General features: G+C 55.0%; 3 protein-coding genes across 3 annotated transcripts; 2 read left to right on the top strand and 1 right to left on the bottom strand.

The window, feature by feature from the left end:
• The first annotated feature begins 66 nt into the window (after window positions 1-66).
• CSUI_002294 (wd g-beta repeat-containing protein) lies at window positions 67-2,381 on the top strand. Its single transcript, XM_068062496.1, has 4 exons — window positions 67-195; window positions 942-1,063; window positions 1,665-1,824; window positions 2,259-2,381. Exons 1-4 carry the CDS (start codon window positions 139-141, stop codon window positions 2,337-2,339), a joined length of 420 nt encoding a protein of 139 aa, XP_067925525.1. The 5' UTR covers window positions 67-138; the 3' UTR covers window positions 2,340-2,381.
• A 3,226-nt stretch (window positions 2,382-5,607) lies between these two features.
• CSUI_002295 (uncharacterized protein) lies at window positions 5,608-7,730 on the top strand (the record flags this gene model as incomplete). The annotated part of the gene is made up of 5 exons (XM_068062497.1): window positions 5,608-6,188; window positions 6,330-6,457; window positions 6,685-6,781; window positions 6,992-7,062; window positions 7,163-7,730. A coding segment is annotated over exon 5 (243 nt), but the record flags the coding sequence as incomplete, so codon positions are not given.
• A 4,005-nt stretch (window positions 7,731-11,735) lies between these two features.
• On the bottom strand, window positions 11,736-17,311 carry CSUI_002296 (protein disulfide-isomerase). The gene is made up of 8 exons (XM_068062498.1): window positions 16,129-17,311; window positions 15,309-15,910; window positions 14,818-15,028; window positions 14,484-14,633; window positions 13,927-14,327; window positions 13,692-13,782; window positions 13,207-13,294; window positions 11,736-13,043 (listed from the first exon to the last, which is right to left on the bottom strand). The coding sequence occupies exons 1-8, from the start codon at window positions 16,772-16,774 to the stop codon at window positions 12,644-12,646; spliced, it is 2,589 nt and encodes an 862-aa protein (XP_067925527.1). The 5' UTR covers window positions 16,775-17,311; the 3' UTR covers window positions 11,736-12,643.
• Window positions 17,312-17,815: the final 504 nt, after the last annotated feature.

The raw sequence follows: 17,815 nt of genomic DNA on the forward strand, positions 1-17,815 counted from the left end.
AGGTGTGTGCTGTACACATGCACGGAGCATACGCATCTTCATTGTGTGTACGCGGCGTCGCTACAGGTTCGCTTGTGGGACTTGGTGGCGGGCAAGTGTGCCGCCGTGTTAACCAATCACAAGAAGAGCGTCCGGGCGATGGCGTTCCATCCTCGGGAATACTCCTTTGTTTCCTGTGCAGCTGATAAGATCAAGGTGAGAGTGAGAGAACTGTGCGGAGAGAAAGAGATTGTAGCATACAGTACTTCTGCTGCAAATCTGGGCCGGGTAGAGAAAGTCTCTTTTTACCGCATGCACCAGTGTACTTGTTTCTTTCAAGTGCCTGAGTTTTCATGACGCGGCGTTCCAAATTCCTAACGCCAGAAGTGATGACCGCAAAAGGAGGTACGAGATACTGATGAAAGACTCGCACGTTTTGGTTCAGTAAGGCGGAAAGTATCTCCAGCACTTATCACTTTTTGCTTGATATCGCTTTTAGCAAACGTGTTCCACGGATGTTTTTTTATCCGTATAGTCAGGCAGTTTTCAGAGAATTCTCTTAGGGGACCTTGCTGTACTCTTCCACCTGTCTGTACAGTTCAAGCCCGCCAGCTTGGCACACACAAACTCACTCCTCTTTCTTGTAGATGTTTTGACAGTATGCCTCTGGTGACGGATAGGAGGGGGGTTTGTTTGTGTCCGTGTAGTCTTTTTCTGGTGAGGAAGTATTAAACGAAGAAGTACTCCCCTCATTCTGCACAGGTTTCGGTGGCGCCGCTGTTCGTCCGTTGTTGTGTTCTGCATTAGCTTTTTCGTGAGGTGTGTCTGTCTCATAGAGGACATTCTTGCTGATCGTATTGCTTACAGCAGACTCTCGGGCAGATGTCGTACACGTGCTTTCAACTCTTGCGTAGTACCCGATCAATGATTGCTCCGTGAAGAACTTCTGTGCGGTTCCACAGGTCTGGCGTTGTCCCCTTGGTCAATTTGAGCGAAACATCGAAGGTCACAACGCTATTGTCAACTGTTGTGCTATTAAGGAAGATGGGGACTCTTCCGTCTTGATTGCGGGAACGACTAATGGGTACGGTTTCCTGCCAGAGCGGGAAACTTTGGCAACACGTCTGCTCTAGTGTTTTGTATAGGCGTCGCTGAAGACGATTTCTTTCTGTCATCATACGGCACCCTCTTCTCATCGGTACGATCAGCGTGGTAAAGTGGGTAGGCAGTCTTGTGGCATAGCGGCGTATGATCCCGAACTTTACTGCAAGTCAACGAGACAAAGTGTCACCGGGGCAGAACAGAGACACCAACCTGCGTAGTCTCAAGAATCTCTGGTGCCGAGCTCCTTGTTTTACGCGTTACGGGAGCGTTCGTGTCAGAGGTCGGACCGTGTTTGCACTGTGTGTTTTCTCCACTTTGTTTCTTGCAAAATGTTTGAACAGCAGCATTTGGATGAAACCCTATGCTGGTGGACTTGGGCTGTGGACATTCAGAGCCGCCTTCTCAAGATCTTATCTTTATTCGAAGCGCTAGCTGTACCTTTCCGCACGTGGGTTCTCGTGTGGGCCCAAGGTGGAACGATGCATATTTTTACATGCGACTGTGTAAAAAAAACTACCGGCTTACTAGCTCGAATTGTCCAGGTCTGCAGGTCCTGCTGTCGTGCGCCGTGTTGATCCCAGGCAATTGCACTTTTGGGACTGGAGCTCAGGATACAAGTTCGACACCATTCAATCCCGAGTTCAGCCAGGTTCTCTGGAGAGTGAAAACGGAATTTTCTGCTGTGCTTTGGACAAGTCTGAGACACGCCTGCTCACTGGGGAATGCGATAAGACAATCAAGGTAAGACCACTTTGCACAAACGTACGTCTGCTGAAATTTCGAGACTTCTTTTCCTGTTAGTGCAGTCAAACTCAACCCTAGCGGTTCCTAAGCCTTACCGTCACATTGTCGTGAACCTTTTTCATGAAAGGTATGCCGTCGTACTCAGGAAAGTATCAAGGAAGTGCAGCATGTTGCGTTTCGAGAGCACAAGGCAGAGCCTTACTGGAAGTCAGCAGAAACGATCCATTCCAAAGCGTCATAGTGATTTTTTGCCGGTGGTGCTCCGTGTGTCGTATATAGCCGTCAGGCGAGGCGTGGTCGTTTCTTGGAAAGTGTGTTTTCAAGTGTACGTGTCGATCTAAAAATAATTACTTTGCTGTCTGGCAAGACTGAAGGCCAGCTTTTGACGGCAGCTGAGTGGAGACGAGTGTCTTGCGTTTACTTTTTCTCAGGTCTGGAAGATGGATGAAGAGGCAACTGAGGAATCTCATCCGGTGCAGTGGAAACCGTCCCGAAGCGTAAAACGTTACTGAGGTGTACACCTGGGCTCTTGGAGTGTGGCTGTGGTTCAGTGTGAGCAGGTGCTGCTTAATGGTCGCTGTTGTATTTCTTTCTGCCTAACCTTCTCACAATGGAACAGAAGGAGGCTCGCTTCGGAGGATTCCGAGACGAGAGCAGATAGGCGGCAAGGCAGTAAAGGGTTTGCTTTTTCTACCATTCTTCTGAAACGGTTGTCATCCGCGCGCATCAATCCCAAATGCTTTTTATGGCTGGCGGAGGGTGTCGAGAGCGGCGCATGTCTGCGACCCTGTCTCTGGTGGAACCACTGCTAATCATTCAGTGGAGGAGCTTCGGAGGCCGAGAACTCCAGAACGGAGGACTTGCGTCCGAACTCTTAGTGGCTGCAGCTGGAAGCTTCATGGCAAAGAGCTTCTGTCTTTAGAGTGGGACGCGCGTCCAGTTAGAGTGGACTGGATGAGCGGTACTGTTGGGTGTGTCGTGCTTGGAAAGACCTCTGTGAGAACGGCGAACGTTCCGGAGCTGTTCCTGTTTAGCTGTATGTCTTGCTGTCACGGCAAGGCGTAAGCTTCCGGGGGAAATTGACCGGTTTCGCACAATCGAGGAGCATCGAGCAGGCAAGTGCGGGTGCTCGGGTACTGGCGAGGCACTGAGGACTCACCAAGTAGGAGAGACGGCGAACAGAAAAGGAAAATTCACGGTGAACGATGTCCGCACGCGGCAGCAAGCCCATGCCACTGCTTTTGCACACTCTGAAGCACCTCCGCATACTACGAGCGCTGTTCCAGGATCCACCGGAACGACAAATGTAAGCGGCGGAGGGTTCCGCCTTCACCCCGGACCCGCCCGAGGATGTTAAGGGTCGCTCCGAAAAGCTCCGAGACCGGGAATTGAACCCGGGTCTTCCGCGTGACAGGCGGAAATACTAGCCACTATACTATCTCGGACGAGAGGAAGAGGCTACAGAAACTGCAGCGGTCCAGCGCAGTTTGCACGAAAACTACGTGAGACGGACAGCCTCCAATGCTACTCATTGCGCACCCGAACTGTTGGTGTCTCGACTGACTCCTTCCACTTCTGTACGCTGGGCAGGCAGCCGAGCCTCTGGAGTAGCGTAGTGCTGAGGAGCGATCTGCAGTTGAGGAAGCTTGGTCATAAGGAAGACGGAATGATCGCAGTTTGGCGTGGAATTCTCATGAGACTATTTCGAGAAGGTGGAAATCTTTTCTTGTACCAGCGTATCATTATCACAAAGATATTGTCAGCAGCCCTTCGGACACGGTAGGTCGCCAGAAGGTACGGAGTATGTGTTGGCTCCTGTTTCCGACACGGGACTGCAGTGAGTGTGGCTTCAATTCAACCTATGTCGTATGCCACTGTTTTGAATGCCGTAGTTCCTGCGAACTCAACAGAGACCTCAAAGCGTACGACCAAGTCTCGACGACGCCTCCTAGCTCTGTTGTCGACCTCCTTATGAGAAGAATCCAGTATTGAGCTCGAAGCAGTTCCGGCTGGGGTTTTGTCTTTTCACCCTTGGGTATCCTGGGAACGATTGTAGCAGATAACGACACAAGCGCAGACGCAGTTGCGCCCACAGTGCGCCTGCGTCCAGCTGATGGTCCTGGGGAGACCTGCCGTAGTAAAGGAGCTGATACTAAAAAACGCACAGTTCATGGTAGTATGCTGGACCGTCGTGAAACTGCCCTGAACAGGCTACAACAAGCGGACCAATGGTCACTTATGCCTGACGGACAGCGCGCTTAGCAGGCCCTCCGCGCACTACAAGACAAGAGGCTCCACGAAGTGTGTTGTGTTCTCCGGTGTACGGGAGTGGCTTCAGCGGGTCTGTTAACGCCCGCCATGGCAGTCAGACCCCTTTCAAAAGGGCTCGGCACCCAGCCTTCATTACGGGACGAGCGCTTCCGGGGGCGGGTGAACCACCCTGTCCGTCGATCGCACTTCTAGACCACCTCCAGCAGCAGGCTTTTCTGTAGCCCAGGCATCTTCTGCGGCGTCGCAGGTGACGGAGGAGTCCGCCAAACCCGTCCCAAGGCCTCCACCGTACACGTGCAAAAGGGGCCCCACACTTCAAGCATTGGTCGCGACTTTCTTCGATATATCTTGCGGCGCCCGTCGTTGTCACTTATCTTCGACCCCTCCCCTGTAACGCGGGGCAGTTTGTCCTGGAGTACTGAAGACCGCGCCCAAGTCGCGAGCCGAGCTCTGAAGTGTCTGCGCTGGGACCGTTCAAGCGAGCTGGCGGACTCGGACGTCTGTTCGAAACCGGCTCGCTTGTGTCCAGGGGCGCCGAGTCATGGCCGCGGACGTCACCCATAGGTGTCTGGTGGCGGCCGGATCGTCGTCGGCACTACTGAAGAAGCTGCACAGGAAGCGAATGCAGATCGGTGTGCCGTGCAATGACACTCATTCCTCGGATGCGTGGACCAGTGGCACGGGGTGCTGCTGGCAGTACGGTTGCTCGTTTCAAGGTCCCAACCAGGGCCGTCGAGCTGTAGACGGGAAGATCGGGTACGGTAATGATGAATGCTGGTTCTGTAGAGCTCTCGTGAGTAAAACACACCTTCGTGACGGTCCCAGTTTGTTTCAAGTGATGTACATCCGAATAAAAACCACAGGCGTTCGTTCCTGCCTTACGCCATTCTTCACTCCTGCCGAGGAACTGATCTTACAGCAAGCCTACTCATTCCAGATCTCTGCAGCAGCCAGGCTCCCTCACGATCTAGTCACTGTTGTAGTGGCCGTCTACCGAGTTACGTCTGCGTACCGCCATCTCGGACGAGAGGCAGCTTAAGCACCGCGTCTGTATGCGGCGCGGTTTCAGGTCCGACACCGACGGAGGCTGTACGAAGTCCCTGCGAGGCTCCAGCGAAGCCCGACCCCAGAAGCGCCTCGACCCGCGTTCATGGCTAAGCACAGACCCTGTGACACACCGAGGTGCGCCCTGTGGCGTGTGGAGACAGCCGGGAACTCACCTGATGGTTTTACCGTGTCGGGGGCTGTTCATCGTTTTTAGCGCCGGCTGAAGCTGCCCTGTGTCCTCTTTCCTCAGTTGGGTTGAACAACGAACGTCCGAAATCGGGAGTTCGGCGTCTGAATGGGAGACCTTCGGTAAACAGCAGCTCATAGAGCTCTACGCAGTCGAGCCTCCAGTCCAAAAAGCAAAGGAGTGTTGAGGGCCCGACGAGAGCAATACCGATATTGTTCTTTCCCAAGCTCAAGAGGTTGGGGCAGCTCGAGGTTTATTTTGTGTTTGCGGTTGCGAGGATGATCCACAAGCAGTGAGCTTGCTTCGTTTCCACTACAGGTGCAGGCCCTTTTTCAGCGCGTGGCCTATTCGAGTTACCGTTCCTTCGTACCACGTTCTATTTGACGCCGGACCCGCACCTCCCGAGTCTCAGCGGAAGGCTCCCTGAGCTGAGATTGCTATGTTTTTACCAGGCGCCGTGCGACCGTCAGAGAAGCCGCGGCTCTTCGTATATCCTTGACAGAGAGTTCCTTGGAAAAAAGAGAATTCCCAGTCGCGACATAGCTGGTGAGACACCCCACTACACAGGCTCGTCGGGGCATGACCCTTGAAGAGGCCAGCTCTGAATTGCTTCACACGTGTTACATCAGGAAGTGGGCTTTCGACGGCTCTCTACGTTGCGAGCTTGCATGACTGACCGCGCAAGGAACGCTGCGTGTGGACGCAGCGCACCGGTACCTCAGTGCGGGGGTGTGAGTGGATCCTCCTGCAGGCCTATGCGCGCGTTGTCGGAGAGAAAACCGCCATGGCTTCCCTCTGGCAAGAACTTCGGACAGATATCCGGGTGGTTTGTGCTCAGCCTGCTGCGCTTTAGAAGGTGAGCGGCCACTCCGTCGGAAATTTTGAATTTCTCTCACGACTTGATTGAGAGCTTCGTACCTCGAGTTTTCACTGGCTGTCCCAAAACTGACCGGTTGTACAGGCATATACAAGGGTAGCGCGTGAATTCATTTTACAGGCCACGGAAAGCGAAGAAACTTCGCGCTTCAAAAGAAGCACAGCGGTGAAACACACTATCTTCTCGCCCACTTGGGTGTGTCGGAAGGCTCGAAGAGATGTGCAGGCTTGGAGACAAGACGTAGCAATGTGAGCGTTCGGCGGGGGAGGGAAAGGTGATGCAAGAGTAAAAGAGTCCTACAATCACAGGCACCGCAAAATCTCAGGTACTAGTGCCCGCAGTACTCCTTTGTGGCACCACCGCATGACCATTCGTACCTCGCTGCGCGACCGAACCCACCAGTGCAGTGTTCGCAGGGAAGACTGCTGCGTGCACAGAGAAAGCGGAGGGGACTTGCACTGGTGAACTGCCACAGGGACAGCGAAACCACAGCGAACAAAGCCTAGGTGGGAGCGATGAACAGTCGAAGATTGCGGAGGCACTCGAGGCTGGCAGAAGATCCAGGGAGCTAGGTAAGTGAGGCCAAGGCGTTCCAAGTCTACCTATGGACCTTCGGTCAATGTCCGTCCCAGAGCAAGTTCCCCAGCCAGTCCACGCCTTTGAGCAACAGGCTTGACGGCCTGTCCGCCTTATCCGATGGCGGGCAAAGGCACGGATTAGCCGAAGTTAACAGCACTTGAAAACTAGGCTGTGACGCTGCTATCACCCTCTTTTCTCAGCAGTAATATTCCGTTGCCGAAGCCAAGGCTGTTCCTTATCTGAGGAGAGTCTTCGGGGTGCAGGTGACTCGTAACCTGCACCAAATCACCCCCGGGAGTGACCGCAGGGTTCCAACCAACCATCGGAGACTAAAGAAGTGTCTAGGCTCGGAAGCTGAGCTCGGCAACTGGTATGGCCGCACGTCCGTGTAAATCGGTATGAAATCCTGGCGAAGCGCTTCAGAAGATCCTACCCTCCTTGGCGGAAGAGAAAACCTTTTCGGTAAGATTTGCAGTGCCGTCTGTACCAGTTTTTTTTAATTGTCGCTGTCGCCTCAGCGGAGATTGCTGACGGCGGTCATGCTGTACAGATCTTGGAGAGGAATGGCGGACACCAACGCAGTAAACGTAGAGGGCTGCGCAAGTACCCGCAACGCATGACTCTCATCATACTAGCCTTCCTAGAGGACAGACTTGGTGTCACTGAAGCAAGTTACGATCAGGAAAGAGTGAAGCAGTATGCTAGCTGGGGCCTGGCGGGGTCTCTGCGCAAGGGTTTCCTTCCGGACACGGAGGTGCTGGACACCAGCCATGCCCGGCGCTGCTTCGTTCCAAAGCAATAAGCACGCCAACAGAAAAAAAGAAACAGACCCAATTTCGCACGAGTCATCCGCAGATCATGGTCAACCTGGCAGCACATCAGCAGCACCCGAACTCACAGGAACTCCTCGTCTCGGAGGCAACTGTAGCGGCGGCGAAGTTGACTCACTCGCCGTGCTACGCAGGATACACACTCGACTGCGGATTTGGAGCCCTGGACGAGCTTATTACCCGGCTGTTTGAAGGGCTGCCTAACTGGGGCACGAGGAGGGTTCCATCACATTGCATCCACCCGTGCGCGGAGACGTTGCAGTCGCTCCACTGGAGTAAGGCGGGGACCAACAGGTGGTATCCCGGCCTCGTGCCGGGCGCCCCGAGCGAACTGCGATGCCGCGGACTCTCGGGCACTGCCGTAGCCATCAGAGACTTGTGGAGCTACTTCGTGGATGTCGCGAGCAACGCACGATACCAAAGAGCCACAGATCTGTTGTTCGAAAAGAGCCGACTGAGAAACCGAAACAGCCGCGGAGACCTCAATGCCGCCAAGCCCACTGTCGTCCTCGGAGCACAAGGATAGGGCCACACTCTCTGACTGCTGGTCCGTGGAGCAGGAGGAAACGAAGGAAAGATCCTGCTGCGCAGACGGCGCCTCCTCATTGGCGGTGGACTGGTAGTCGGAGCCTCCTGTGGTGGCAAAGCTCAAGGCCTCCTCTGGAGGAACCATGCGGTCTGTCTCTGGCTTCACCTCCCATCCCATTGGCGTTTGCTGCTCGGAGAGGGAGGGAGACTGGGGTGCTACTCGCAGGCCAGTCTCTCTACTCTCAAGCGCGCATTCGTCTGGGCATTTTTGTTTTGATCTGCGCCAGCAGTACGAGTAGACGAGGAGTACTGTCACCGCAAGTACCGCGACACAGACCCCCAAGCACCACAGCAACACTTTAAGCTCACTTGATGCCTTGTTCGAGCTGGTCGTGCTATACGGCTCTCCACCTGAGTTGTCAAACTGCGCCGTCGGTCTACTTGAGGACAAAAGGTCTAATTCTTCCGGCTTTGGACCCGGCTCCAGAAGGATACTAACGGGTTTGGCCGGTGTCGTGCCTTCCCATGTCGCAGTGCCAGCCCCGTAATCTGCTGCTGCAGATGCCATTGGTTGGTTGGGTTCTTCCTGTGCCTGCTCTGTGACACTGCCAGCGCCATCGTTTATTTCTGATTCTCCCTCTGGTGTTCTTTCCAGATACGCGTCAGCACCCTCTGTTGGTGCACCGTTATCAAGTCCGAAAAGTGGCACGACATCCAAACTTCCTTCCTCCTCACGTGTTTGTGTCTCTCTTTTGCGGGCCTGTTTCTCCTTTGCCTTTGTGTGAATTCGCATGAAATTCTGTAGAAAAGCGTCATAGCTTTCGCTGTCTTTGATGTGTGAAGAAGACACCGCCAACGAGTGTTGGTCTTCTGTGTTCCGCTCGTCGAACTGCTCTGCGGTCACCTTCAGTGCGTTTTCTCCTTGGTTCGCATACTCGTAGAGCACGTCACTGTCCGTATTGCTGACGTCCAGGGCTGTGGCCGCTATCCTGGGGCTGCCGGAAGCAATATCGGATACTATCGGGCCGCGCTTGTCGAAAACTCTCGAAGATGGCTGTTGGGTATGCGGTGACCCCGGGTTGGTCAGACCTCTCTCAAAGTGAGTTTCGGTAGCGGGCAGCGAAGCCTCTCCTCTCTCAGTCTCTCTTTGGCGGTCCGAGAAAACCCAGTCTGCCAGACCCTCTGTTCGTACGGTTTCGTACTCTCGCCTCTCGTCCTTGGGACGGGGAAGTCCCCCGGGTGGCTGTTCACCCTGCCGTCTCAAGCCTTTGGAGCTTACCCGATCACGCTGTTTGGCTGGTAGCCAGCCTCCTTTCGACCCTTCCTTGGACTGTTTACGGTCTCCCTTCCACCCCTCCGCCCCTCGCGTCGTCGCTGAAACTGCGGTACCTTGCTCGTCGTCAGCCCACACGTGCTCCCCCCGCTCCGCAGCGGACGCAAAAGATCCTCGGGGAAGCTTGGACTCCAGAGTCGTGGCGCATAGGAAGCACGAAAGCTGCGGGGCCGCGAGTTTTTCTGGCGCCTTGATATCCTTGCTTCTTCTGGAATCGCCGCTGTGCGAGTTGGGATTCGCGTAACACCTCCGCGCAGCAACACCCTTCCTTGTGAACACGCCGCAGAGGGGTCTAGGGTACGAGATGGAATCCCACACGGGAATCCAGTCGCGGCTCCATTCCAGATACTCGCTGTCTTCTACGATGCCACGGTCGCTGGTTATCTGTGGGAGCACAACAGAATGAGTACAGCTAGAAATCGACCATCCGTCGTACCGTAGTTAGGCCACGGCGCGAAAACTGCATAGATGCTCATTATGTCTGTCACTTCTTGTTCGTTCGCTTACCCATTGCCAGCCATTGCTGCCATCCTCACGGCCTCCAGCTCGCGGCTCCACTCTGCGAAGGCCAAGCCAGCAGGCGTCTGGCCTCCGATCCAGTACCATGTGGGCGAATTTCGCTTCCGCTGCTGTGTGTAAACCGGCCAGATGGGCTCCAAAGCTCATACAGAGGCGTTCGGCCTGCTCCCATGTCCCCGTCTGCTTGACAGAAGGACCGTTGCTTTCACCTGTACGGGAAGATCGGCCGCTGCCGAAGTCTGTGAAATCAAACGACTTGAAGCACCTGCCCGTTGTCCCGTTGACTCGCATCCAGCTTGTCTCCGGGCACGGGCGATTAACATCCTCGAAGTAGAGGCTGTCCCGAGCAACATATTCGTTTACAAGCCTGGCTGCCTCAGCGTACTTTTTACCGACGCTTGGGACGTACTCTCCCAGCGTCTCGCTTGTCTGGAATGACGCATCAGGGAAGTGCTGTTCACTGTTACGCACGCTATCGTCCCTTCCTGCATCGTGCTTCTGCCGTCTGCCAGTCGTCTGCAGAGAGCGAACCACCATCCCGCCTGGCGGATGTGCGGGTCGGCCGGTTTTTTTGTCCGCAACAGGCAGTTCGTCGACATGAGCGGCCGACGTGGCAAGAGCAGCCACAGAGCTTTCCCTGACAGGTAGCGCGAAGGAGTCCAGCAGAGGTTCGTAAATCCTTACTTGGTCAGCAGCTAAGGATTGGGCAGGAGGAAGAAGTACGAGACCGCTACTCACAGCCAGCAAAGTGAAAAATCGCGACCGCAGGTATTGCCAACAAAGAAGGACGACCAAGAGCCCGCCGTGCCTCAGGGAAAACCGTAGCGCTTGTGAGCGACGGGGAGTTATGCGGACGGCTGCAGAAGCTCGCAGAGTCGCTGTCGCTGCTACCATGGCGACAATTCCACTGAGACAGAGGAGGAGGAGGGGAAATCGCCGCCCTTCGTCTAATAGTTGCGTACCACTCCTTCGAAGAACTAGAAACGACTAGACCAGTATGGCGTAGTGTGTTGAAGAGTCTTCCAAAGTCTTCGGAAGGGCACTGGCATATCAGTCTCGTTGCCGTTGTACAGCTTTTCGGTGTGAAGGCTGCCTTAGCAGGACGCGCCTACAATACCTCACAACTGCCAGAAAAGGAACCACAACTTAGGTGTGCATGTCACTGGTTCAAGTACACAGAAAAGAAAGTTTACGAGACAATCTCGGAGGTTGAAATCACCCTCTCTACAGCAGTCTACGGACCCGCAGTCGAACCGTTGCACAATGTGTGCGATAGGAAGCATGACAAACTATGGTACTACACATTTAAAATAAAAATACGAATGCCAAGGAGGGCTGCGTTTTGGAAAAAGGGACCGGGCCCTTTCACGACTAGCCACAGGAGGCTAGCTCCGTCAGACGGCGTGGTTCACACAGATCCAGCGGCACACGCACAGACCGAGCGTCGTCGCCGACAGAACAGACAGCTTTTTCACCGCTTTTCTATACAGTTGCAGGCATGGCGGCCGTGCGGTCCTACCCCCGCGTTGTGCCGCTCCTGACCCGGGATACTCGTGATTTTTGGCGTGCGCTCGAAGACCTCGTTTGCCGACAATTTCGAAGCGAGGGTAGGGTGCTGCAGCGGATCGCCAACCGGTGCCGTGATCGACAGCCTTACTGTTCCGTGCGAGACAATAATGTGGATACAACTGCACCGCGCTGTCAGCCGACCAAGCCGGACTGCGAGAACGGTGTGGCATGGCAGGACTGTGTGGATCCGTCAATGGGCTTGCTCTGTTCCTGGTAACTTCGGAGAGTAAGTTTCCGCACTACAGTATAAGTTGCCGCGTCACGGAGCCGCAACAGCGGCAGTTCATTCCCTCCCTCAGGCGGCTACCACTCGAGTCTGTTTCTGCATTCGCATCGCCGAGGGACATGCGGTCGCGGTGTGACGAGGCAAGTGTACGTAACCCCGTGCAGCCGTAGGTACTGCCCTTAGTTGAGCTGTACTGTTCTAAGGCTTGTCCGAAGATTGGAGTAAAGCCCGTGCTTACTTCTGTTCCGTGGAACTCAGCGATCGGAGAAGCAGCGCCTGTTCAACTATAGCGTAAACGCCACCCCTAACCCTTCAACAGGGGTGCAAGACTCCGTGCTGAGTCGGTTGAGCATGGCCTTCGGGCCTTCGCGGTCGAGTCAACCTCCGCCGAGGAGCAGCAGCAACTGAAAGCTGATTTTATTCACAGCCAATGATAGTATCCTCAACGATATAACACTGAAGTTGGAGAATAAGGGGGTGCTCGTCACGTGATCGCCTCCTTTGGCGAGTTGCACGCAACGGTATCAACGCGTACACGACCGCTGAATGTCCCGCCACTCGGAATCATGCCGAGAATGGGACATATTTCGTCAGAAGGCGGCCCAGGCGTGCAGCTGGTGCCAAGAGTAAGGAGCCTGCTCTGTTGGCTCAACCTGTCCCTCCTGGATCCGTCCAGGCACAAACACTTTTTCGCATCGCTACTGAAGGCATCCTGTCCCAGGAAACCGTCGCAGGGTCGTGGTGTCCGGAAGAGCGACATTTACTGACCACCTCAGGCTCACCATCAAACGGATCTCATCTGAAGTCCCTGTCCGAGGCGAGGAGGGGTGGTTGGGGATTTCGCTATGATCTACAGCTCTTCGAGGACACTCATACCTGGACGGCTCCCGGACTTTTTGGAGACTCCAGGAGATTCTCCGCTTTCCGAGATTGCTGAGCTCAGCAGCGAATTCTGGTTGACCAGTTTATGGACTCTGTCTTTGGCGACTTCGAGGTCGATATTGGCCTTCTCCGCGTTGTCCGCCAGCCACTGCAGAAGGTCGTCTTCGGTTCGGTCCCCTTGATACATAACCGGCGCACCTTTCCGGTTGGCAGGAAAGAGAAGCAACGTTGGGTACCCACTGAAGTACAGATCTCTCACTTCGTTACGAGTAGCGTCCATTTTGGCCACCACTACCTCACTCCCAAGATCGTGCAAGACAGACGCCACCATCTTGAGTGTTGGCTCGACCTTCCGACAGTGGCCACACCTGCGAGCGTGACAGACCATCCCAACGTCGCCGAGTCATATCGGATGATGCCGGTAGACAGCTTTGCCAGCCGAGTTTTGGTGCAGTTTCTTTATTTTCAGATGCGAGGGTGAGTCTGAAGAGACACGAGAGCTGGCGAACCAAAGTGATCTATTCGACTTACCACGGGGCCCCAAATTCCACGAGAACATCTCTGTCGTTCTCTAGGACTAATTTGTTGAAGGTGGAACCAACAACCACTTTGAGCAGACCTGTGCGTAATCACAGAAGGCCAGCACTAGAGAGACTACTCGGGCACTCCGGACCTTGTCAGTTCCTCATTGTACCCGGCTGCTTTCCCTGGTCAGCAGCTAAACAGGAGGCGTGCTCTCTTTAATCATTTCAGTGGCCCCTAGGGTTTGGACGTAAGTGACGAGTGCTAATCAGGTGGGGTCGGCTGTTCAGCAGATAGAAGCCCTCTGGTGCGCCAGCCCCTCAACACAAATCTCCCTTTCCCCAGACTTCAGCCGTGGCCCGCCGGATACAGTCAAACCCCTGTGCTGCCTGAGAGGCACGCTCCACGAGGTGCTGCTGTTCTGCCGAGAAGAAACGTCAGTCAGGCACAACTTTTGTCGTCGCTCAGGCTGGTGCTGGGTCAGTCGACTCTACCGGAGTTCTCTTCGTCGGCCGGTGCCGGTTCGGAGCGGAGGTAAGGTGTCAGGGAACCATTGATATAGGCCGTCACGAAAGCATCTAGTTGCTGCATAGTTGACACACACAGACAGCTTGAATGCCTCCTGCTTCACTACCAGCTATGTGCAACAACAGATGTCTACAGACGGCGGGCAATCAGCCCCGGCAGGCTATTTCGCCTCCGGGTATTCAGGCGAAAGTCCGTTCTTACATTCCCGAAGGAGACTAAAGGATCCTCGTCGGTACGCTCGCCAGTGTCCCCGCTGCCCCTCAAGCCTTCCGCACGGTCAATAGGTTCCGCAGTCGCGCTCCCTGAAATTCTTTCGCTAGCCGGTAACCCCGAGACTCTGAGTCCTGTCCTATGAGGGCTTGCTGAATCTGGTTCCTTCTCTTGCTGGCGCGGCTCCTGGTACAACGGTTGAGCTGCGAGCCTGAGTGACGTCCCGCCGGCGAGCCGAGGAACCCTGTCTGACTCCGGGCGAAACTTCAAGGCAGGATAGTACTTGCCATTCCCGCTGGGGTTGAAGGTGACAATCCGGAGTTGAGGTGAAGAGGCATCATCGTCGACCCCGAGTAATGTTAGGAGCCTCTTTTCGTGTGGCTCTTCGGTACCTTGCAGACAGCAAAAGTTGTTGTCCCCTCTCCAACCATGACTACGCTGACAGGCTCGCAGATGACGGCTGTGTCGAGTTCCGAAGCCCAGCACGCTTCATGTTAAGGCAACGAGAGCACGCCCGCGATTGCCGCATCGTCGGACCGGGCACGTACCTGAGATTGTGAAGATGATATCGCTTCTGTACTTGATAGCGAACTGCTCGAACACTTTCTTTACACCTTGTACTTGGCTCCTCGAGGCTTTTTCAAATCCTTTGTGGCCGTGCGCCACCTCCAAAAAAAGAATACAGATAGGCCGGCCATCTGCGAGGGACAAACGGCTCATGAGGGGAAGTGGCTGGCTTTCATAGATTGCCACTTCGCGTCAGGAAAGCTTCGCCCTGACCAAGTTTGCGATGCAGCTGCGGTCGCACGTCTGTAAGCAGTCTGAGTGCTGGAATGACTCCCGCGTGTTTCCCATGCAGGTATACAGCATGCGGATGCCTACCTTCGAAAATGCGTGGCGCCACAATTCCTGTGAAGGGAAGCGCCGGAGGAAATTTGTGGGTGCGGACAAACCTGAGAAGGCTCTCTTCGTCATCTAGCGCACCCGTGTACACAACGACTTCTTCTCTCGCTGCATCTGAAGCAAACAGGTCGCGGTTATTTTCTAAATCGTCTTTGTCGCTCTCGCTAGGGAACGCTGCGATGAAGGGGAGCTGCGGAAGCAGAAAAAGACGGATCCACATGGCGGAGTGAATGGCCTGACCTCGGTTGCCAGCACGAAGCCGCGCCATGGAGACCAGTGCTCCTGCCGTTCAAAATGGACTAGCGCAGAGACCCACACCGGCCCATAACTTCTCGAGGACTGCGCGCCTGGTGCGCCTGCTGTCTGTGCTGCTTCCACGAACCTGCATATAGGCCTAACCGCTACGCACACAACCGTGCCGCTCTGCCCTGTGGCTGGTCGTTGGCAAGCACTCCACCTCACAGACTGACATGAGTATGAGCCATCTCCAGCCTTGTTTGCATGTAGGGTCTGACGTGGACATCAAGATAATACTCGACCACCTCCGGATCCGAGATTTCGCCGAATAGGACGTCGTCACCCATCATCCGGGAGACTCTAACGAAGGTGTCTCTGTCGAACCTCTTGGTGGGGTACCTTGTTCGCCCCGGTGACAATTCTTGACTCTCTGCACTAGCCTCTCGATTTTGCCCAGCCACGCGAAATCTCCGTGAAAGCCCTGTGTCGAAGGAGCCGACGTTAGCTGCTCCGAGTGAGTCCTGGGAATGGTCCGATGGTGCTTCCCCAGGATCCGTCTCCCATTTCACCACTCCGAGCCTTAGTACTCTGCGCTGCTGCTTTTCGGTCTGCTCCGGTGTCTCGCGATTCCCGTGTGGGCTCGCAGACCCTCCAGAAGACCCGCCTGGACTATTTAGAAGCCCGGCAGGGGGTAGCTCGTGCGCGGCGATAACTACTAGCGTCCCGAGTTGCCGATTGGCAAGAACCTCTTCCAGCGCGTTCACGGACGCAATGATGCGATCTCTGTTTAGGTTCTCTTGTAGCCAGCGCAGTATTTCTGCCCGCTTGCGTCCACCTGTAAACAACAAAGATCTGCTCAATCCCCTGCCGCCTCTTCCTCAACTGGGCACGACCCAAGTGCACCGAGGCTCCTTTTTGACGAAGATGCTGAGTCAACTTCTGTGTGTGCTAGATCTGCACTGGTTGGACACTTCCCCCTTTTCCGGTAGAGCGTCTCGGCAAACCCGGTGTAAGGGAACTCACCTGCCTAAGCTAGCCTATTAAGTGCCTTACCCGTGTATTCGCGGGCGTGCCCATCTATAAAGAACTTGAGGGTCGGGTACTCTTGAATATCTTCTTTCTTCATGACCTGCGTATGCTGTGTGCAATCGACCTTCGCAAGGAACACAGGAGGATCGCCCTTGTCGTGAGCTAACACCCGAGCCGCCGCGTCAAACTCCGGGGTAGTCTGCTGCGACCAATAGCACCAGGGTGCGTAGTACAGCACCAAGACAATTGAATGGGCTGCCATAAAATCGTTGTAGTTGTCATCCGTGAGGGTGACCGCCCCGCGACTCAAAACAGCTGTGCTGAGCATCTCCGGCCGTCGCCTGGGCGTCTGCTGGACCCGCGTGGGACAGTGTCCTGACGCGCAGTTGCCTGCACTCGAGCGGTCAGTCAACTCCTCGGAGTCGGGCGGACGGGGCACTTTCGCATCGTCCGTCAGCTGCTTGCCGACACGGCGAGCTTTTGCAGCACCCCCTGCACGGGAAACTAGTCGGGAAACAGGACGACTAGGCGCGCTGTCCGCTGCAGGGGGAGCCGCGGGCCGTTGAACAGTTTGCTTGCCATCGGCGAAGTGAGTGAATGCCACTCCAACACAGAGCAGGACGAAGAAGGCTCGCTTGCGTTTCTGCATACTGAGGCCTGTACTGTCCATGTACAACGGGTTTCCACTAAACTACTGGGACAGTAATTATCTTCTCGCACGTGAGTCTGCAGAGACGTAACCTTTAGCCTGTTGCACACCGCATAAGCATCATCGCTGGAGAAGAACAAAAGACGGACCGAAAACTCGCGATCTCCCAGGAAGGCTGCTGGAGAAGGAAAAAAAGAGTATTATTGTCGTAGTGGGTCTATCTACCAGTGGGTGGAAGCCGAAGAGAAAACAGGATGCTCGGACAGGAACACGTGAAACCTGGTGGATGGGTAGGAAGATAGCAAGTTCTCAAAATCCACTGCCACTGACGCACGTAGACAAGTGGGCAAGATTTTCTGATCTGGACCGAGCCAAGTTGTCTCCAGGGACGGGCCACCCGGCAGGTGATTTTTGAACGGCGATAAGCTATGTTGAAATTTCAGTCCGGCACCCGACAACGCTCATTCCCGGCAGAGGAAGGACCGGAAAGACCTGAGAGAAACCGAGTCTCTTGTAGAAGACAAAACGCAGAAGAGCCGTCCTTCTGACTGACACAGGAGAAACAACTCTGCCGAGACTTGATGGGTGGCGCGCGGAGCAGCACATCGTGTCGAGAGCCCTCAACGTCACGGCAGCGCTTCACAGTAGGCGATTGATTGTCTACGGGTGGCGAGATCAGCTGGTCCCCAGCCCTAGCTAGGGTATACGCCTTTTGAGTAAGCTTGTGGTTGGCAGTTCCCGGGAGCCGGAGCCTGGGCTTTACTCTTCGGAGTTTTGCGTCTGTACAGCAGAGTGTTTGGCCTGGTGCCTTCGCTGGTCTGCCAGAGTGTTGCCTCGTACGTACCCCAGACCCACCTACTGTGGTCCCCACTCCAACTCCAGGTGAAACATCAGCAAGACGGAGAGTGCGTGCGTGTGAACATGACGGCCACAAGGCGTCAGCGACATGACACCAGCAGTTTCAATGCTTTATGTGACAGGGAGAGTTGCAGGATTCGACAGCGCTGGTCCCCAGACAGAGAAAACGCGTAAAAACAATACCTTGTGGCGTCCCCCAGGTTT

The sequence above is a fragment of the Cystoisospora suis genome (genome assembly GCF_002600585.1).
Source record: "Cystoisospora suis strain Wien I chromosome Unknown contig_975, whole genome shotgun sequence".
In the NCBI taxonomy this organism is placed as follows: Eukaryota; Apicomplexa; class Conoidasida; order Eucoccidiorida; family Sarcocystidae; genus Cystoisospora; species Cystoisospora suis.